Source organism: Talpa europaea, assembly GCF_964194135.1.
Source record: "Talpa europaea genome assembly, chromosome: 9".
In the NCBI taxonomy this organism is placed as follows: domain Eukaryota; kingdom Metazoa; phylum Chordata; class Mammalia; order Eulipotyphla; family Talpidae; genus Talpa; species Talpa europaea.
This window is the reverse complement of record NC_140076.1, coordinates 74,341,798-74,364,174: the sequence shown is the minus strand read 5'-3', so window position 1 is coordinate 74,364,174 and position 22,377 is coordinate 74,341,798. Positions and strand designations below refer to the sequence as shown.

Below are 22,377 nucleotides of genomic sequence, written 5' to 3'. Positions count from 1 at the left end.
CCTGACATGACAGTTTGCCAAGGTTGTTCCCTGGCAGCAGTGTATTTCGGTCAATCCTCCTGTTCTCTGGTGAATCCTCTCCCCCCTCCCCCCGCTATCCCCCCCACTTGGCCTGTACCCCAGATCTTGTATGCATAAATAAATAAATCTTTTTTAAAAAAAGAATTGAGTCCACTTGTGCAAATGATTGAGAACTTGTCAGAGTTCACTTGTAGTATGAAAGATTCCTAATTACACATTCACTTTTCTTTTAATTCTTTTTTTTTTATGTTGTGCCCGAGGTCAGCAGACTCGGCAAGCATAGCCTCCAAGAACCCAAAGACAGCTGATGCAAACACAAAAGGGAGTTTATTTCAGACTCGAGTCCGGGTTCATGGCACCTACCAACGCAGTGGCAGATACCAAGAGCCCCGAACAAAGGAAGCAGGGATCTTTTAATAAGGTTAAATTATGCTGGCAGTTACTCATTGGCTACAAGGATGCGTTCTCCAACTTTGTCTGGCTATCATTCTAACTGACTGGCCAGGCCAAGATGCAGCTCCAACCTGCAGCTCCAATTACAGCAAGTTCACCCTCATCAGTGACTGGAGAGTAAGGGTGGAGTGAGGGTCCAAACTATCTCTGGAATGCAGTCTTTTCCCAGCAAAACCTAAAATTCTAAAATGGCAGTTACACAAAGCAATGGCTAAGAATACTTATGCTTGGTTCCACATTTTACACACTCACTTTGCATTCATTTAACAAATATATATGTGATCTGCTACTATCCAAGGTGCATGGGAAAAGTTGATTACATCAGGGGCAGCAAGTCTAATTGGGCCCAGATGAACTCCTGTAGACAGTCTCACTGGTGGCATAAAGGAGTGGGCCTGCTCCCAAAAGGCCAAGTGGGGTTCCTGCAAAGAAGGGGGAAGTGAAGTTCACAGGTTCAAGGATAGGGCCTACTATATAATTTGTAGGGCCTACAGCAAAATAAAAATATAGGAACATGTGTTCAAAATAAGCAGGAGGACCTCCCTGGTGGTACAAGGGTAAAAGTCTCAGTGCTACCAAGTCATCCACTGTGGCATGAATTTGATCCCGGGCCATGGCAGACCTCTGTCTCACCCACTGCTCCCCTCAACATTGGATTTCAGTAAATCCACCTGTTCTGCTCCCCACTCTGTCTCTAGTGAATCCTCTTACCCCCCACACCTCTGGTCTACACTCCAATTCTTGTATGCATAAATAAATAAATAAATAACACAAAATAAGCAGGAATGTTAAAGCTACTAAAGTTATTAAAATTTTACAAAGGGGCCTCCCTGGTGGCACAAGGGGTTAAGTCTCAGCACTATCACTAGCCACTGCAACATGAGTTCGATCCCTCTCCTGTCTTGCCTGCGGCTCCCCTCAGCAGCGTATTTCAGTAGATCCACCTGTTCTGCTCCCCAGTCTGTCTCTGGGGAATCCTTTTAAGCCCTGCACCTCTGGCTTATATCCTAGTAGTTGTATGCATAAATAAATCTTTAAAAAAATTAAAATTTTACAAAACTTTCTCCTCTCTTTTGTGATCTCATGACTTGTTAAAGTGTTTTGTTTGCTAGAATTTTTTTTTTTAAGATTTATTTTATTTGTTTATGCATACGAGAGCTGAGTGTAGGCCAGAGAGACAGGGGGGTGGGGGACAGATACAGAGCAAGTGCAAAACAGCAGATTCACTGAAGTACACTGGGAGTGTTACAGGGCAGGGAGAGGGGCACCCCAGACCCTGCAAACCTGCCTGCTCTAAATAGATTCTGCCATCTGCCACATCAACACAAAACATATGAGACTTTAATGAAAAGAAACTTTAATACAATTAGTAAACAGTACAGGAAAAACAAAGAATCTAGTTTCTAAATCAAGCACCCAAACTTACCCATCCCCGCATGGGTAAAAGTCCACCCAAGCAGGATTGGCTCAGAGCAAGGCCCCAATGCCTGACTCGAGTCTAAAACATCTTCCAGTGGGGACCCACAGAAAAGGATCAGAAACAACCAGACAAGTCTGTGAGGAAAAGAGCAAAATCAAAATCAAGACAAAACCCGCCATTATTATCCTCCCCTCAAGTCTCACCCACATCTGTGTCAACCAGTCCACCACCAAAAGGCAAGCGCAGTTTCTTCACATGTCTCTCTGCTCCACGTGTCTCCTCCAGCTCTCCTTGCTCTCCATCCTGCTTCCTTCCTTCCTCAGTCTCCTCTGCAGCTTCTTCTCTCCCTGCTCAGCTCCACCCTCCTTGTGGGTGGGGTAAGAAACCTGGAACCTCCCCCTTTCCTGGGGACCACCCTGTTACAGGAGCAGCAGGTGAGACAGGTGTGCTGCACTATGTGGGTTGTCTCCCTGGCTAGGGATCAAACTTGGGCTGCTAATAGCTTCATAGTGCTGAGACTTCACCCCTTGTGCCAACCACCAGGGAGGCCCCATAAGTGAAGACATTTTTAAAATTTACCTTATTAGCATGAATCTTCTGTTTACCTTCATATTGTGCAATGCGAGTTTTAAATATAAACATCAACATTTTACTCATAAACAGAATCACCAAAATTCCACAATTCTCATTTTGCGACTCATACACCAGATGTGTTGATGAGGCCAGGGATGAGGGGAAGGGCACCATTTTGTGTACGAATCTGCAAATACACACCCAGCAGAGGTTGTGTGTACACACTACACGGCCAATGATCTGTTTGCTTTAAAACTGAGATTCCTGCCCTGCTTATGCCCACATGAGCAACTGGACATTGACACCATCAGAAATAAGACAAGAGGGCCAGGATGTACCAAGGTCAAGATAACCGAGAAGCTGTAACAAACTCTGGGGGCTGAACACGGTGAATACCAAGAACATCAACTATAATGGGCTGTTTGTTTATGACTAAGTGTTTTTGTTTAACTCATCATAAAAAGGCCAGTTCCAGGGCCTCCCTGGTGGAGCAGGGGTTAAAGACAGCTCTATGAAGCTATCAGCAGCCACTGTAGCAGGAGTTTGATCCCTGGCCCGCCAAAGAGCAACCCACATGGCACAGCAGACCTCTCCTGCCTCGCCCACTGCTTCCCTCAGCAGTGTATTTCAGTAGATCTGCCTGTTCTGCTCCCCACTCTCTCTGGTGACCACTCTCACCCCCCACACCTCTGGCATACACCCCAGTTCTTCTATGCATAAATATATCTTTACAAATAAAAATAAAGTTTTAAAAAAAGGCCAGTTCCAGATGAGACGGGAGAATGGTCCTTCTGTTTTCTCAGACCACTGGCCAGCAATCTAAAAAATAAAAGTGCTGGGCCTCCCAGGTGGCGCAGCGGTTGAGCGCTGGGTTGCGAAGCTGCCCGCGGTCTCTGACGCCGGTTCGATCCCCGGCTGCTCCCCGGCCACCGGAGGAGGGTCCCACGTGGCGCGCAGACCTCTCCTGCCGCCCGCTGCTCCCCTCAGCAGTGTACTTCGGTCCTCCTGCCTGCTCTGCCTCCTGCTCTGGCTCTGGTGAATTCTCTCGCCCTCCTGCGCTTCTGACTGTACCCAGTGCATGTATAAACAAACAAAACAAACAAACAAATAAATAAATAAAAACATGCCTCTATTAAAAAAAAAATAAAAGTGCTTATAGATTCAATTCCTGTCTCTATTTATTGGCCTTTTGGTTGTGACAGGCAGCAGAACCCAGGCCTATTCCCTGTAACAGTATTTCCTTCTTCCTCTAATAGTGCTCAAGATGAACGCAACTGTTTTCATTTAACTTCTTCATACACATATCCTGCTGACATTGTTTACTATGTACTGAGAAGTGAAACAACAGACTGAAGGGGGACAGGAGCCATGGGTCACCCTATTCCCTTTCCTGGTCTGTTGTCATTTTCAGAGTAAGTTGCTTGATGCAGGGAAGGACCAGGGTGAGAAAGGGTATCACCGGGTTCCTTGACTGTTGGGAGTAAGTATTAATTCGAAATTCTGGCTATAAGAGGCATGGTGTCTGGGGCCATCAGCTCAGTCCTACGGTATCAGCATACCTGTTCTCACTTTGTGGCTGGTGCTACACTCCCAACATAGTGGAATTCTGAGCCCACGAGACATGACTGGCATACCAAAGGGGTGACTAGTGTTGAAAGAGAAACAACAGACCAACACAGAGTCAGTTATGTCAAACCCACCAAGACTTAATACCAAACCTAACTGCAGTTTCAGCCTCTCCCAAAAGTGGAATTTTATTTATTTTTTTTTTAAATTGATGTTTCATCCTATGTTCTTGTTTCCAATGCATTTCTTGTTCTTGTTCTTGTTTCCAATTTTATTGTTTTTAAGTTTATTTATTTTTGCATAGAAGAACTGGGGTGTAGGCCAGAGGTACAGGGGGAGGGGTGAGAGGAATCACCAGAGAGAGTGGGAAACAGAACAGGCAGATCCATTGAAATACACTGCTGAGGGGAACAGCAGGCAAGACAGGAGAGGTCTGCTGTGCTATGTGGATTAGCTCTCTGGCAGGAGATCAAACTCAGGCCAAAGGGTGATAGCTCTGAGACTTAACCCCTAAGCCAGGGAGGGTTTCACTTTTGAGGGAGGCACCCTCAAAAGTGAAATTTTACATCAATAAATCTGCAATTTCCTGGTCAGCACTGGTGAGGTAATCTGTCTGATTAGGTCAGAGCACCTTCCCTAAGGGAAGGTCATCTTCCCGAAATAATCTTTCTTTTGCTAACAACTTTACCTCTGTCATCTTTCTGACTATAAAATCTTCCATTTTGTGCAGCTCCTTGGAGCCCTTTTCTGCTGATTAGATGAGATGCTGCCCGATTCAAGAATCATCGAATAAGGGCCTCCCTGGTGGTGCAGGGGTAAAAGACAGCGCTGTCAAGCTGTCCCAGGCCACAGCTGCTGTGGCAGGAGATGGATCCCAAGCCAGCCAGGGAGCAGACCACATGGTGCAGCAGACCTCTCCTGTTCTTGCCTGCTGCACCCCTCAGCAGTGTGCTTCAGTGGATCTGACTGCTCTGCTCCCCACTATCTCTGGTGAATCCTCTCAGCTCCACACGTCTGAACTATACCCCAGTTCTTGTATGCAAAAATAAACAAATTTTTAAAAAAAAGAATCATCTAATAAAACCCATTAGGTCTCTAAATTTACTTCATTGAACTATTATTTTTTTAACACAAGAAGCAGGGGACATACATATTGCTTGTATTTCCTCTGCTGACAAGCAAGCTATATTGTCCCATTGGACTTCAAAGGTCAAGAATCACAAGATCCAGAGACTAAAAGCAAACTACCCCTTTTCCTACTCTCCAAGTGCCTGTGGCTGGTGCTGAGCCACTTCTGCCTTGGAAGGGCCATACGGCTGCTAGGCCTGAACAGTTGTGTCCCCCAAACACATAAATTCTTTTTTTTATTTAAAAAAATTTATTTATTTTTTCTTTATTTTCTTTATTTTTTATTTTATTTTATTTTTTGCGGTTCTGAAAACTGTCCTTTTTTATTATTTTACAATGCACCATGAACATCTCTTCCATGCACATGGGCGAAAACTCCCCTACTGATAGAGCACTCTAGCTGGGTCAGAAGGCCGCTGGTAACAAGAGTGACACCTAACGCGAAGGATCAGCACGAGGTTAAAGCACATAACCTGGCAAATGCCTGCCAGGGCAAGCGGGGTCAGCAATATTCTCATTAGAGACACCGGAATATCGAAGCCAAAGGTATTAAAGACAGGGGATATCATGTAAGCCCCTTTGGCCCCTACCTCCACCCCGCACTCCCCTGACACCCCGTTGGCCCCTTGGGGCAAAAGGATCCTGCACATCTCTTTGCATCCAATGAAAGCCACCCCCCCCCCTTTTCTGTTTTTTCCTCAGCTCTTCCTGAGCCCGGGACACATCTCCACATTCTCTCATCTCCTCCTCACCGCCCGCAGGCCTCTCCAGCACGTTCTCCTGACAGCTGCCCGCAGCGCGCACTCGGCTGGCCGGGGCCTCGGCTGGCCCTCCCCGTGCGCGTTTCCCTCATCCTCCGACTTGCCCTGCTGCTCCTGCTTTCCCTCCCCTTCTGACTGTCCCCATCACCTGCCTGTCCCTCATCCTGGCGCTTTCTGTGTTCTGGGGTCCTCTTTATGTGCGGCATTTCGTCCCCCTCAGACTTGTCTCCACCTTCAGGCTCCACTTCATCTGCTGGCTGGCCCGCTTTCCTGCTTCCCTTCATTTTCCGTGCAGAGTTTTTCCATGCTGAGATTTCCCCTCCTGTTCCGGGCCTGCGGGGACTCTGGACAGGTTGCTAGTCCTTCTAGCCTTGCAGAGTGCTGGAAGCAGGCGGGCAGACCTGCGGGGCCGGGCAGGCCGGCGCCTCCTCGGGCTCACCGAGGCCCGCTCGCCCCCGCCAGCCGCCGGGGCAGCTCCCGGAGCCGGTTCCGCGCGGGCGACGGGAGCGGACCGCACCGGGACTGGACCGCAGCGCAGGCGGGCGGCGCGGGGGCTGCTGCCCTATTTTCTTTATTTTTTTATATTAATTTATTTTGATTTTTTACATCATTGTTCATTTTTAAACAATATTTGCTTCCCCCACTCCCCTAGGTGTAGTCCCCATAGAATTTCCTTCACCAGTGCACCCCTGCACCTTCACCTCAGTCCCCGAGCCCCTCCCTCCCTCCCTCTGATCCCTCTCCCTCCTCCTCCCCTGCAGTATGGCTCTGATTTGTAATTGTCCATTTTTGCTTTGTTGTGTTTTGTACTCTTATTATTTTTTCACACTGATGTCTTATTTGGTTCCCCTACATTCCTGCTATAAGTGAAACCATCCGATATTTTTCTTTTTCCTTCTGGCTTATTTCACTGAGCATAATTCCTTCTAGCTCCATCCACATTGCTGCGAATGCCATGAGTTTATCTTTTTTGATTGCTGAATAATATTCCATTGTGTATATATACCACGTCTTCCTGATCCAGTCATCTATTTCTGGGCATTTGGGTTGTTTCCAGGTTTCACCTATTGTAAATAGTGCTACAATAAATATAGGGGTACAGGTGTTCTTTTGAATCAATGCCAAACACATAAATTCTTATATTGAAACCCTAATCCCCAATATAATGGTAATATTCTGACACCAACTCCAATGTGTGAGCTTTTTACTCATATTATGGAATTTCCTCACACTAGCTGAGTGTCCTATAATTCAACCCAGTGCAGACACTGTCTACCTGGAGAAAGTGTTAGATTCCACAGGTTAAGGGCTGTTTCACAAGATTGTACCCTATTCAGATGCCAATGGCAAGTCTAAGTTGCTACCTGTGCTTCTGACTTGTGGGTCAAATATTCCTGATACCGAGTTGGGGGGCTTGCTGCCCCATTCACATAAGCTAATTTTATGACATCAGCATTTGAAAGAAGAGAAGGTTTCTTTCTGAGTCAACTGGCAAGAAGATAGGAGTTAAAACTCAAATCTGTCTTTCTGTCCAGGAAAAGGAAGGGGTTTATAGATACTGGAATTGTCGTTTATGCATACTTAAAAATTATGGTAATTATTAGATATGCTTTTAGATCTTGTTGTTAAGTGAATAGAATTGGGTTCCATCTTAATCTTATGTATTTTATGCATTTATAAACGTATTATTTTCATAAGAAGCCCACAACTTTGATCAAACTACTCAAAGAAGTCATGGCACCCCAAAGGTTGAGACTCTTGAAAATAGTGCAGAACTGTGGGTCAGTTTTGGGAAATCAGGGTCCAGAACAGAGGAGTTAAATGTTGTTGGCTAAGGAGAAAGATAGGGGCAGAGGAATGTAGACCTGGCTGAAGTTCACTGGATAGTTACAAATGGGCCCATACAGGGAGAGGTCCTTTTCAAATGACTGGGCCTTCCCAGTGGGTGTCCCTATTGTTTCTGAATGTGGACTAGTTGATTCCGTGTTAGTGATCTCTTAGTTCCAGTTTAGTTGAGGTCAGTACTCCTGTGCATGTGGGCTACATGACTCATAGCCACGTGGTACGCCCTGTTGCCTCTGTGAAACCGTAGTTAACCACGTGCAATTGTTTTTACTGACAGTGACTGGCTGTAGTTTCATTCCTACTACCCCTTCCTTGGGGGGTTCCATTAACTTGCAAGAGTGGCTCGTAGAACTCAGGAAATGAGCTTACTTACTGATTTACTGATTTATTACAAAGGATAATGAAAAAAATCAAGGGTCAGATGAGGAGATTTATGGGGCAAGGAGTGGGGAAAGGGCAGAAAGCTTCCTTGCCCTCTCCAAGTAGCATACCATTTGCCAAATGACCACATGTTCACCAAACCAGAACGCTCTCTGAACCAGTTCTTTTGGATTTTTTAAAGATTTATTTTTATTTATGCATACAAGAACTGGGGTGTTGGCTGGAGGTGCAGGGAGTGAGAGGATTCACCAGAGACAGAGTGGGGAGCAGAACAGGCAGATCTACTGAAATACACTGCTGAGGGGAAGCAGTTGGTAAGGCAGAGAGGTCTGCTGTGCCCTGTGGGTTAGCGCTTCAGGCCGTAGTGGTAATAGTGTCTCAGGGCAACCGCAATATGAAATGGGTTGCCTGACTGTGGGTCCTCACCCATGCACTTAAAGGGGACTTATTAATGCTAAACTGCAGGCATACACAAACGGTTAATAAAAGGTTCATTTACAAGGGAAGGGGAAATGAGGAAATGAATAACTCAGGGAGAAAAAGAGGGAGATAAATTAGTAATGTGTCCTATCCATTTTGCTGACCTGGAATCCCAATGACCTGCCGAGCTGGCAAAAAGTCAAGCAGGTTAGTCCAGGAGAGCGACCCCAGTTGCATGGCTGCTTAACTACACCCTCAGGTCCTCACAACCCACCCTTTGGTGATCATGTAGTTTTGTAGTTTCCAGTGTCTTGATGGAGTGGGGGTGGAGTCCACAAATCCTGTATGTGGTTTGCTCAGGACATCCTTTCCCCACAACAATAGCGCTGATACTTAACCCCCTAGGTATTGGTATTAGCTCTTTCTTCTTTCCTAATACACAAACCACTGTTATAGATTTCCCTCTAAACACTGCTGTCACTGCATCCTACAATCTCACAGTAGTTTTTTTTTTTTTTAAAGATTTATTTATTTATACAAGAACCAGGGTACAGGCCAGATGCGCTGGAGGGTGAGTGGATACACCAGAGACAGAGCGGGGAACAGAACAGGCAGACTGATGAAATACACTGCTGAGGGGAGCAGCAGGAGAGACAGGCGAGGTCTGCTCGCCATGTGGGATTCTTGCCGGCCAGCTGGGATCGAACCTGCGCTGCAGAGGCTGTGGACAGCTTCACAGTGCAGTGCTCAACTGCCTGTGCTACCATGGAGGCCCTCACAGTAGTTTTTAATTGACCTTCCAAGGACATCCAGAGCTCAGTACTCCTTTCTAACAAGCTGTTTGCAGAGAGGTGGGGAAAGGTACAGTGGTACATGCTTGTTATTTGTCCACCAAGGTGTGTGTACCCACATCTTTTTTATTTTTAATTTTCTGCCTAGGAGTTTGTCTGGGTCCTCTTCCAGGTCCTCTTCTTTTCCCAGTGACGCATCTGTTTTTTGGAGCTGCTTTTTATAGCGAGTTGTACAAAGACAGTTCAGCAGTTATTGGGCCTTTACTGCTGCCAGGAGATTGTGATGCCCAGCTCCTGGAGTTCTCATTGCCTTCCTAGACACCTGGCCTCAGGTTCATCCCACTGTGCTGAGTCTGGTCTTCAGATAGCAGTGGCTCCCCGCAATCCTCCAGACCTGTTCTTGGGACGGAAAATTAACTCAGAGCAGACAGGCCACAGACAATTTGTGTGTGCAGATTTCCTACTATACCAGCTTAGTGTCTCCCCGATCTTCTCCCTCTCCCTAGTCCCTATCAAGGCCACCCCACTTGACACCCTTTGGATTAACAACCAGCTTCATTCTTTCTCCAAGCAGCTGTTGCCTACACCAGGGATCCCACTCCTTCTTCTCCTTCCAGCTCACTTCTCCCGGTCAAAGCTGGTTCATCCTGCTCATCCGGTCAGGTCCCCAAGCAGAGACTGGCCTATCACTCCAGAGCCATGGCAGAGCAGAGTGGAGGGTAACATGGAACTTCCCTGTGTCTAAGACTGATACAGGGCAGTGAGGGGCACTAAACCTGGCCAAGGACACTGCCCAAATAGTTCATTGGTCACTGCCTGAGCTCATCACCCGTGTGCACAATTGCAAGACTACTCAGGCTCCAAGAACAGCAACAATGGGATTTATGTAACAAACCAGGGAAAAACAAAGAGTTACTGAAGCCGCAAATGGCCGTTTACCTCATCCAAAGCAGTGCCCAGTGTTTCCAAGTCCTAAACAAAAGTAGCTAAGATGGCATCTTCCCCCCACTGAGGACGCAGAGCTCCTCTCCCCAACAATAGTCCACGTGCCCAAGATGGCGTCTTCCTGCCTCTGCCCACCTGCAGCATGAGGCAGCTAGACTCTAGGCCAGGTTCCAACTCACGAGGACAACAAGAAGACACAACAGGAGCTGCTCCTGGAGCTGCTGAGATGCCCCAGTGCAGCACCAGATCAGTGACACTCAAAACAGCAGCTGCAGCAGCTGAATGACCCAACAAATGGCCATATTCACATCTCAGCGAGGTGCCCAGCTCTATGTCATTGCCTTCCCTCCCAGGCTGTAACCGCAGCAAAACCAGGAACAGTTTTACTCTAAAGCTCAGCTAATTGCAAATCCTCCAAAGTTTTTATCTCTGAGGTTGGCTGCTGGAGGTCTCCACCTTCAGAGGCCCACATGAGCCTTCTGGAAGATAGGTGTGGTGGGGGCTGAAATCGCTTACCCCAAAATTGCTGAATCCCAAATCCTGAATCCTGAAGACTGAATTCTCAAATGCTGAATCCGGGACACTCAATGCATCGGTGCCTTCTGCAGCCCCTTATATTTCTTATCAGTCTCTCCCTGCCCCCCAAAATGTGATACTTTTTAGCATTTTCCCTGGGGCTATCTATCCTCCCCCCCAACCCCATCCAGGGGGCACCACCTGTAACAGTCTTTGGCTTCAACCACTGTTCACAAGGCCACCCATGCTCTCCAGTAAATTGCCTCCCAGCTACTCTAAAAATTTCTTAGGTTGTTAGAGGGCGGCCCTAGGGAGAAATGGGGTGACTGAGCTGGTGCTTACTTGCATACTTAAGAACTCTGGACAAGACCCAGCAGTAGGCATACAGAGAAAAATTTAAGAAAGGTTTATTTACAAAGGGAATGAGTGAAGGGAGGATAAAGAGCGAGACTTGTTGACTGACATATCCTGGCAGTAATGTCATCTGCTCTGAGACAACAGGATGAAAGTCACAAGCTGGAAAACAAGAAGACTAAGCCCACGTGTGTCCAGCTGTGTTCCAAGCAAGGCTGCGTAACTCCACCTCTAGACCTCAGCGGAGCCCCTTTCAGGGAGTCAGACTCAGGCCATGCTGGGAGTTGTAGTCTTAGGTGCATGAAATCTCTTCAGTGTGGGCCAGTTCTTGTCCTTTAAGACTGCCCACCTGTGTCTATGCAAGCACAGCACTTTCATTTCTTCCCCTTTACTCAATAAACTTGCTGTTTGCTTTTGTATTGGGAAAAAAAAGTGAATCTCTTTAGCGTGGAAATGGGGTATCATCTGTAGGAATGTGGGGGACGGTTTGGGGTAGACATTAATTCAGGTTATGATTCATGGGCTCAGAGTTTGCACTTAATGTTAGTGATGGGACCTTGGAGTAGAAAATTTTAGCATGGAGGGTCTCACAAGGACAAACACCAGGGGTAGGGGGTAAGGACATTAATAAATCTTAACCAAACCAGCTATGCAAGTTTCTGGGAATCTAAGGTAGGGTTGACACAGTGATAAAAGGCTCTTTTTCTGCCCCACAAGATAAACATTCCTGTCTCCTTTATGTACCCTCTAGGTTTAACAATCTTGTTTCTTTTTTACATTCCAAGGCAGAGGAGCACCATTAGGAAGATAAAATTCTGAACTGCTGACCACCAGGTGATGGCAAAAGCAAGCTGGCCTCAAGTGGTTGCAAGGATAAACAAGCTGACCCCTGCCCACTCTCCCTCCAGGCCCTCATAACTCTGCATAAATACCCCTGCCCTCTGCCTAAGAGCAGGACCATGGTCTTTCAGACACATTTGCTGCCCTCCTCAGTTTGTCCACAAATTAAGCTACTTTCCTTCTCCTCAAACTCTGTTTCCTTTTATTGGCTGAGGGAAATTGAGGCCCATGTTCAGTAACAGGTGTTGAGTTGGATAACACCACACTGACAAACGGGAGTTGTGGCGCAGGCTGTACAGTGCAGGATGCTGCTGAAGAGCAAGATCCTGGCCCTTGTATTGACACACGTAATTGGTTGTAAGGGGGAGGAGCAAAAGGAGATTAAGAGAAAGGATATTAAAGAAAGGGGATGGGTGTAGAAGATTAAGGATTGTGAGTCTTCCCTCCTGGCACTTCTCATCTACTCCATGACACACCTTAGTACCCAGCCATGGTTTTAATCTTATCAACAAGGTGTTCCACTGATCAGCTTCTGGGATCCCTTGTCATACATCGGTCCTTGGCCCCCCCAGGTGTTCCCAGTCATACCTCGTGATGTAAAATTCAGGAGTACGTGTTATGCATCAGTCCTCAGCCCCCCTGAGGCGTTCCAGACATACCTCATGATGCACATGTTATGCATTGGTCCTCAGCCCCCTGGGCATTGCAGACATACCTCATGATGCATAACCTGCCCAGTGTGATCCAGCTTTGTGCTCTTGTTTGATTTGAAGGGCTGAAGGGTTGGGCTCCTGTACCTAAATGGCCAGGCCATTTTGACCTTGTTTAGGTGACAAAACGGCGGCCAAATAGGCTGCCTAGTTGTAGCAGACCCACAAACTGGGTCAGAAAAGATTATCCACCAGAGGCGGGGGCAGAGAGGATCTTCATTTTAGAAGACCAACCCAATCTGACCCTGTTACAGGGCAGGGGGAGTGGGACTCCAGAACCCTCAAACCTGCTTGCTCTAAATAGGTTCTGCCATCTGCCTCATCAAGATAAACCATACTCTAGTGTGCAAGATCTTTAATGGAAAGGAACTCTCTTTCTTTCTTTAAAGATTTATTTATTTATGCATAGGAGAGCTGGGGCACAGGCCAGAGATGCAGGGGGTGAGAGGATTCACCAGAGACAGTGGGGAACAGAACAGGCAGACTGACTGAAATATCTGCTGAGGGGAGCAGTGGGCGAGACAGGAGGGGACTGCCTCACCAAGTGGGTTGCTCCCTGGTGGGGGATCGAACTCATGCAGGTTGCTTCATAGTGTGGTGTTTAACCCCTTGCACCACCAGGGAGACCCCGAAAAAGAACTTTAATACAATTGATGTGCAATACAGAAAAGACAAAGTATAAAGTGTCCAAATCAAGCGCCTGAAGGTACCCATCCCCTCATGGGTAAATGTTCAGTCAAACTGCCATTGTTAACATCCCCATGTCTCTTCCAAGTGTCTCCTTCCATGTGCCCCAAGTCCCTGATGCAAGTCCAAGGCTGAGAAGCAAGCATGAGGACTTCTTTCCATATCTCTCTTGCTCCAGGTGCCTCCTCCAAATCTGCTCTCCAAGTCCTTTTTAGCTTCCTCTAGTGCTCAGCTCCACTCATTAGGTAGGGCAGGAAACATGGGACACCCCCTCCATTTCTAGTTTACACTGTTGCACTTACTGTTTCACCTATAGGAACTGAAGCAGATCTGCATATTGGGAGAAAAGAGAAGGACAAAGTGACAAAGGCATGGGAGGGAGGTGGCTCTTTGGACATTTTTGTCTTTTCCTAAGGACATGGAATAAGGTGCAGAGAGGTCCGTTCTAACACCAGGAGGATCCTGGCCTCACTCTTCCAGCATTCCAGTAATACTTGGGCAAGGACAGAAGGATGTCTCAGATCAGTTATGCAACCCATGGAGATGGTCAGCGGTAGCCCCATCCCTACATTCCAGACAGGAGTTGTGTGGGTTCTTTATTTTATTTTTAAAGATTTTATTTATTTTTACATAGACGAACTGGGGTGGGGGTGAGAGGATTCACCAGAGACATCCATGGGGAGCAGAACAGGCTGATCTACTGAAATACACTGCTGAAGGTGTTGTGGAAATTTTGGTCTTTTAGCCAGGCTGAGGAAGAACAAGCGGTGCTTCAGGAATGGTGAGGTCAGGAAAAGATTTATTGCTGATGCATGAGGTCCCAGACCCGACCCCTGTAAGGTCTGAGCACCCGTTTAAAGACAAAGCGTTCCTTTTATACATAACGCTTTCCATGTTTGTTACATTGATAGCATTGCTTTTCATCAGGCACAACCATTTGCTGCAAAGTCCCCAGACAAGGTGGGGAGGACAGGCAAAGGGGGAAAGAGGCAGACAACCAGGATGGCCTTGGAGAGACAGACCAGCTTGACTGGCTACCCACCCTTTTGAAATGAAACTTTGTTTAGACAAGAGTGCTGAGACCCCGGCTATGAATCTTCAAAGGAAAGAGCTGTAAGTAAGAAAACTTGTTGATTATGCCTGCATTGGAGTGTTCACTACACGTGGGCTGGAAGTTCTGCTGGAATCTTTATTGTATTCATTTGCTCAATTATATATTTTCTCATCAAAGGGAACAGCAATGAGACAGGAGAAGTCTGCTGCACAACCCTGGCCCGGGTTTGAACACTGAGACTTAATCTCTAGGCCACCAGGGAGGCCTCTGTGTGGGTTCTTTTGTTACTGAACCCTCAACAGCAATTACAGCAATTAGATGAGTGAGAGAAAAGTCAAGGAAACATCTATGGGCAGACCCAGTGGAGACTGATAATTTCCAGCCACTGGCCAACTATCTTTTGCTAGGGTGAAATGGCCCGGTGGGTGTGACTCTGGGCTGGTCAGTTGTCTACTGCTAAGTCATGATTACTTTGTAGTTGAATCTGAACCAAGGACAGTGACATGACCCTTGCCTTAGTCGTTAATCTAGAAGCACACTGAGCAACATTCCTCAGGGCCACGGAAATGGGTTGCTTTATGTTTAATGAAATATTTCCATTCCTCCTGAGGAGCTGATCATATCATAGCCTGACGATATGATCATCATATCATATAGAATGATCATGTTTTAAATTGACAACGAAGAATAGAGTAACTTCCGGGAATGTCATAATACTGCCCTATGCCCTCCTGGATCTGAGAATGAAGAAACCCTTTCCAAGCCCCCATAAGTCCACACATTCCTTTCTTTCCTATTCAATCTTCCTTCACTCACCATTCAGGGAGATTTTTTTTTTCTTTGTTTTTTAACTACCATTCTCCTGAAGTAGCATCACTTGCTAATAAAATGCTTCCTTCATGGAGACATTCTTGTAGTTCGGAGTCTAGCTTTCTCAGTGATAAGCAATGTGACCCAGCTAGGTTGGTAACATCAGGAGGGATTTTCCCACTTTTATGAGAACTGATTCTACCAGTTCCATTGTTCCTTTGTGTCACCCATTGTTCCTTCATCTCTTGGTTCGGCACAGAGCTGGTGTCCAAAGAGGATAGAGCTGGCATGTGTCCAAGATTCTGGGGCCTCTACTACTAGGGCCTGAAGACACTTACAGGACCAGTAACCTCTGGAGGTGGGGGTGGTGCCAAGGTGGAAGCCTGGATGTTGCGCCTGTAGTTCTTCCTGACCAGGAGTGTTTTTACCATGGTGTCTGTCCATGTGTGGAGGCTCCTGCACAAGGGCCTCGACACAGAGCACCAATCTGAGAGCTGTGATGGTTGTGATCTGTCTAGGAGGGAGATCCAGGTTCTTGCCAACAATCTGTGACACTGGAGGTGTCCCTGTAGATGTTATCAAAGCCCCCTTTCTTCCCAATTTGGAACTAAGGATGAAGAATGGGTGGCTATCCCAGTCTGGAAGGACAGGACCTTAGAGCAGGGCATGGAGGGAAGAGGAGCTCTGGCAGTCTTGGTTAGTCCACTTGTTAGGGGGAAAGGATGTCCTGAGCAAACTCCAAACAGACGTCGTGGACTCCACCCCCACACCATCAAGACACTGGGAACTACAAATCCTATGATCACCAAAGTGAAGGTTGCACGGACCTGAGGGTGGAGTTAAGCAGCCATGTTTTCTGTTTGGATACATAACCAGCCATGTGAGTGGGGGTGGGCCTGTTGGCCATGCGGCGCTCAGCTTTTCTGCCAGCGGGTCATTGGGATTCCAGGTTAGCGGAATGGATAGGATACATTTACGAATTTATCTCCCTCTTTTTCTCCCTGAGTTATTCATTTCCTCATTTTTTTTAAAAAAAAGATTTATTTATTCATCTATACAAACACTGGGTACAGTCAGAAGTCTGGGAGGGTGAGAGAATTCACCAGAGCGGGGAACAGAACAGGCATACCGATGAAATACACTGCTGAGGGGAGCAGCGGGCGGCAGGAGAGGTCTGACGCGCCATGTGGGACCCTCGCCTGGTGACGGGGGATCGAAGTGGCGCTGCAGAGGCTGCGGGCAGTTTTGCAACCCAGCACTCAACCGCTGCGCCACCGGGGAGGCCCGTAAATAAACCTTTTATTAACATTTTGTGTGTGCCTACAGTTTAGCATTAATAAGTCCCCTCTAAATGTGTGGGTGAGGACCCACAGTCAGGCAACCCGTTTCATATTGGGGTTGCCCTGTAACACACTGGGGCCTGTAAGGGGAAGGGGGCTGGGGTGGGGAGAGAAGATGCCAACTCTGAGCAGTCTGTGGGAGGTCAACATCTGTAGACAAAAGTTCATCTCCCTGTGACTTCCTCAGGTCCTAGAGAATGATCCCATCAAGGAACTGAGAGCCCCAGCTGGACTGACTGCTCGTTAGACTTGAGAACACGGAGAACCTCTTTCAAAATGGGTTGGGCGGCCAGCAGGGGGAGCTCTCACACAGGCACTAGGCCCAGCTCACAAAGCTTGCAGATGGCAGCTCCGCTCCTCCCAGCACTAACCACTGCCCAGGACATGAGAAACTGCCCCAGCTTTGAACTTGTGGTCTCTGTCAAGGAGCTTTTGTTGACAATTCATCTCCTCTCACCTCCTTCCCCCAAAGTTCCTCCTCAAACCAAACGAAGGCTGATCTTCCCTTGGTCTCTTTGGGCTCCACTGTAGCTCCTTACAGTTAGCTTGTCCTACACTGCAATCTGTTACGCTAGTCTCTAATGCACTCACTTTGCTGATAGACTAACTGCCCATTTTATTTTATTTTTATTAAAGATTTATTTTTATTTGTTTATGCATACAAGAACTGGGGTGTAGGCCAGGGGTACAGGGGATGAGAGGTTTCACCAGAGACAGAGTGGGGAGCAGAATAGGTGGATCTGCTGAAATACACTGCTGAGGGGAGCAGGGGGGAGACAGGAGAGATCTGCTGTGTTATGTAGTTCAGCTCCCTGGCCGGGGATCAAACTCATGCCACAGTGGTTGGCAACAGCTTGATAGTACTATGACTTTAACCCCTGTGACACCAGGGAGTTCCAAGTCCTTTTTATTTTTAAGGTTGACAGACACTTTGCTAAAGTGGGGACCCTGCTTCTGGCTCCCTCCCAAGTCCCAGAGGATGTGCAGGGGAACACCTGGGACTGGGGTTGGGCTTCAGGAAGCTGCAGGCCTTGGAGAGAGGAGTGCTGGGCAGAGCAGAGCTTGTGTCCAGCATGGGGAGGTGACTGTGACCTGAGAGAGAGGGGAAGGGATGGGGAGAGCCACATGTACCTAAGATGTTCATGTTTTCTGGTAAATTAGTTTATGGAAATGTCAATATCAACTGCTCTGGCCTACCTCCAAATCTGTCTGTTCATCAGCTCACTGAATTTATTTGGAAAATGTTCAAACATAAAAATAAAGTATTAAAGTGAACTTCAGTGGTTTTGATTTCTGGTTTGTCCTGCGTTCTCTCTTTTTGTCCTCCCCAACCTTACTTGTTTATTAAAATGTATTTTCCTCAATATCTTTTTTAAAAAGGTTTATTTATTTATGCATAGAAGAACTGGGGTGTAGGCCAGGGGTGTGGGGGAGGGGAGTTGAGAGGATTCATCAGAGACAAAGTGGGGAGCAGAGCAGGCAGATCGACTGAACTACACTGCTGAGGGAAGCAGTGGGTGACAGGAAAGGTCTGCTGTGCCATATGTGGGTTGGCTGCTCTGTGGAGGAGGATCAAACTCAGGCTGGAGCATGATAGTGCTGAGACTTAACACCTACGCCACCAGGGAGACCTCCCCTCCCCCTTTTATTAAAGCAAATCCTAGTCATACCATTTACTTATATCTACTTCAGTCCACATCTCTAAGAGGAGAGAATTAAAAAATACCGAAAACTACACAATAATGTCGTGGTATCATTGCTAAATTAAAAAACCCAAGGCCCCATTCCTTGTCCAGCAGGCAGATTTGGGAGGCTTGAATGGATAAAAGGAGTGATGGTTTTATGGCAGAATTCCATTAGTTAATTAGGCAGCACTCAGAGAGGAGGAGGGAAGGTCCTTATTTGCGCCAGTGGGCCCAGAGGAGCTCTCTCTCTCCAAAATCTCAGCCCCAATCAGTTAGGCAACAGAATATGTATTGCCTTAGCAGGGGTACATTTGCACTTTAAAGCAAGCAGGGATTACAGAAGCAGGAGTTTCCTAAACTGTTATCTGGGTTGCATAAATCAGGCATGTAGCCTTGAAAACATTTATCAGTTACTACCTAGATAGAACTTTTAGGGAGTAACTATTAAGGCTTTGTCTCAACATAACTTTGTCTGCCTGCTCTGCCATCTGCCGCATCAAGACAAAACATTTAAGACCTTTAATGGAAAGGCACTTTAATACAATTAGTGAACAATAAAATTAGTCAACAATACAGAAAAGACAAAGACTATACTTTCTAAATCAAACATCCAAAGTTACCCATTCCCTTGTAGGTAAAAGTTTACCCAAACCGATTGGTCCAGAGCAAGGCCCTGAAGCCCGCCACAAGTCTAAAGCACCTTCCACAGGGACCCATAGAAAAGGGTCAGAAACAGCCAGACAAGTGTGGGAGGAAAAGAGCAAAATCAAAATCAAGATAAAAGCTGCCATTGTTAACCTCCCCACCATGGGTCTCTCACCCACATCTGTTTTAACCAGTCTGGGACCAAAAAACAAGCACAGCTTCTTCACATGTCTCTCTGCTCCAGGTCTCCTTCTGGCTCTCCACCCTGTTTCCTTCAGTCTCAGTTTCCTCTCCAGCTTCCTTTTTCTCCCTGCTCAGCTCCACTCTCCTTTGGGTGGGACAGGGAACCTGGAACCTCCCCTTTTCCTGGGCACCACCCTGTTACAACTTCAGTTAATTAACAGGTCAGAATGAAATTTTTCACTTCAACGGAACTGCCATGAAAACCTGGACATTAAGATGATGATCTGAAGTGCTGATGATCCCCTATGCTAATTCAGATCATCAGCCAGGACATGCCCAAGACTAGTCACCCTAACCAGTCAATGATACCTTGAATATAAAAAGAACCTCAGTACCCTCACTCCCTATGTAAAAGACCCCTCCTGTCTCTCCTGCTGCCTCTCTTAGCAGTGTACCTCAATAAATCTACCTGTTCTGCTCTCCACTAGGTCTCTAGTAGATTCTTTCACTCCTGTGCCTCTAGCCTACATCCAATTCTTTCCCACAACAAATACCAACCCCAACCCCGCACCTAAAGTCATTAACACTAATCCTTTAATATCAACTATATTGTGTTCAAAATCCACCAACTTGTTTGTAATTTTTTTTTAACAATTTGTATTAGTCAAAAATTAAGTCGATAGACTGCAGTCAGTAAATTTGTCTCTAAAGCCTCTTAATTCATAGTTGCTCTTTCTCTTTTCTTGTAATTTATCATAGAAACCTGGCTGTTTTCTATGTTCCCTATAATCCAGGTATTGCCACTCTTTGGAGTTAGCTTATTAGAACATATGTGGGATCTTGTAATGATCCACATTTTAAATTAATTATGTGTGTGTATGTGTGTGTGTGTGCGTGTGTAGATGAGCTGGGGTGTAGAGGATTCACCAGAGACAGAGTGGGGAGTAGAACTGGCAGATTAACTGAAATACACTGCTAAGGGGAGCAGCAGGTAAGGCAGGAGAGGTCTGCTGTACCATATGTGGGTAAAATCCCTGACCAGGCATGAAACTCAGGCTGTAGCAGTCAAAGCACTGAGACTTAATCCCAAGGCCACCAGGGAGGCCCTTAAACTAAATTTTATTAACTTAAGTTTTAATTTAATGATTTCTACATTTTAGAAAGCTGGCTGAACTGGGATTTCAAGGCCTTGCCTGCCCTCTGAACTTTCTCTTTTTCTCTGCCCCCACTTTGAGCCAAGAGGCCTTTACCTTCTAGAACAAGGCAAAGTCTTTCATCCCAGGCCTCTTTGTTCACTGTCTTGTGGCCCTGGAAAACTCCTCCTTTCTACCGCTTGGCTTCCTGTCAGCTTAAGTGCCCTCTGGGCAACCTGTCTGTCAGTTAGGGTTCTTCAAAGAAACATGTTGGAGTTTATGGGGTTGAAAGCCCAGTCTCTTGCTTGCCTGGCAGATAGGGAGGGGAAGTCTTGAACAGAAGAGGGGAACTGAAGCGTTACCTTGGGAACCGGCCTGGAGACCTTGGGCAGATAAGGGGAACCAAACGGTTTATACTGAAGCAGGGCCTTAAAGCCCACCTGTGGCCCTTAAAGGCTGATGTAAATTTTAAAACATGCAGGGACTAATCGCGGTCTGACTCCTTAGTAGACAGCAGCCAGCACACCTGTGTCCTAATGACATAGGGCAGCAAGGGACAGCAAACTAGGCCAAAGACACTGCCCAAATAGTTTACCAGTCACTGTCTGAGTTCTTTATCGGTGCGCACAACTGCAAGACTACTCAGGCTTAGAAAACAAGAAAGGAATTTATTTAATAAACCAGGAAAACAAAAAGAGTTACTGAGGGCAAAAAATGGCCTTTATTTTACCCAAAGCCATGTCAGTATGTTCCAGTCTTGTACAAATACAGCTTAAATGGCGTCTTCCCACCACCGAGGATGCGCAGCTCCTCTCCCGAAGAATAGGCCACATGTCTAAGATGGCGTCTTTCTGCCACTGCGGACACGTGACAGCCAGACTATAGGCCGGTTGTGGAGATACAATAGGTGATGCTCCATGAGCTGTTGGGATGCCCCACCACAGCATCAGACAAGCGACACTCAAAACAATAGCTGCAGTGGCCAAATCGCCAAGCGGCCACACTCACGCATTTTAGCAATACACCTGCTCTGGGTCTCCCATCACCTTTTCTAGGCTTCCAGGCAGTGAGATGCCTGGCTTTTGGGTCTCCCATTTCCTTTTCCAGGTGTACCAAGACGGCTCCAAAACAACTGCTTCAACGCGACTGTTCGGGCCAGGCAAAGTGCGATGGCCTCTGCCATGTAGCCGGCGCCCACAAAGCCCGCACGGAGCTGCCCGGCCTTTTGTCCGCCGCCATCGCGTCTCTGCACTGCTGGGGCCCCTTTTGTAGTCCCTTATGTACCTTATCAGTCGCTCCACCCCACTTTTTAGCATTTTTCTGGGCCTCTCTATTTTTACCAGCAACCCCTTCCAGGGGGCACCACCTGTAACAGTTTGCGGCTTCAGCCATAGGTTACACTAAGTCCTTAAAAGTCCACAATCCAGAGTGCTTGGATGTCTCTTCGCCAGCACTGGTGTTTGACATAGAAACATGTCCTAGCCCCTGCTTCTGCAATCCTGGAGCTGGGTTGGCTTTTCTGGTTGTTTGGTGGTTGGTCTATGGCCTTGTCCCCAAGGCAGCCTTATCCATCCCTTATCTTTTCCGGCCTCCCAAACCTGCCTGCTGGGTCAGGAGTGGGCTTAGGTTTTAACCTTATTCAATTGTACCCCAACATTTCTTCCCACTACAGCTACCTAAAACAGAAACTCTACCTCATCCTGCCTGTGTTAGCTGTCAGAGAGCACTGCTTATTTAGGTCAAAATCATAGCCTCTACATTTCTGGCTTTATCATTTTTTCACTTATTCTTTCATTTGGTTTGTCATCTGTCTCTTACTCTGAGAGTGTGAGATTGGGACAACAGCATCTCAATCTGCCTTGCTCACTACTGTACCCCCAAAGAGGCCTGTCCTAAGAGAAAGTCACCAAAAGTCCAGGAGCTGTGTTTTCTATTTATTTTTTATCACTTTAATTATGAAATAATTATCCCCTTTCTACAACCCATTTTAGACTGAATTAAGGAGATTAAGAGTAGGAAAATTGGAAAGGAGGCACCACAAGACCAGAAACCTGTAAGTTTCTGGCAAGGCCAGAAGCTGGAGGTGGGGGTAGAAGTGATTAACATAGTCTTTAAA

At 46.8% G+C, this 22,377-nt stretch overlaps 1 protein-coding gene across 1 annotated transcript; it reads right to left on the bottom strand.

The window, feature by feature from the left end:
• Positions 1-5,710: 5,710 nt before the first annotated feature.
• Positions 5,711-6,228, bottom strand: LOC311176744 (transcription elongation factor A protein-like 3; the record flags this gene model as incomplete). The annotated part of the gene is given in 3 exon segments (XM_084242389.1): positions 5,711-5,985; positions 6,071-6,186; positions 6,188-6,228. Coding segments are annotated over 3 exon segments (432 nt in total).
• Positions 6,229-22,377: the final 16,149 nt, after the last annotated feature.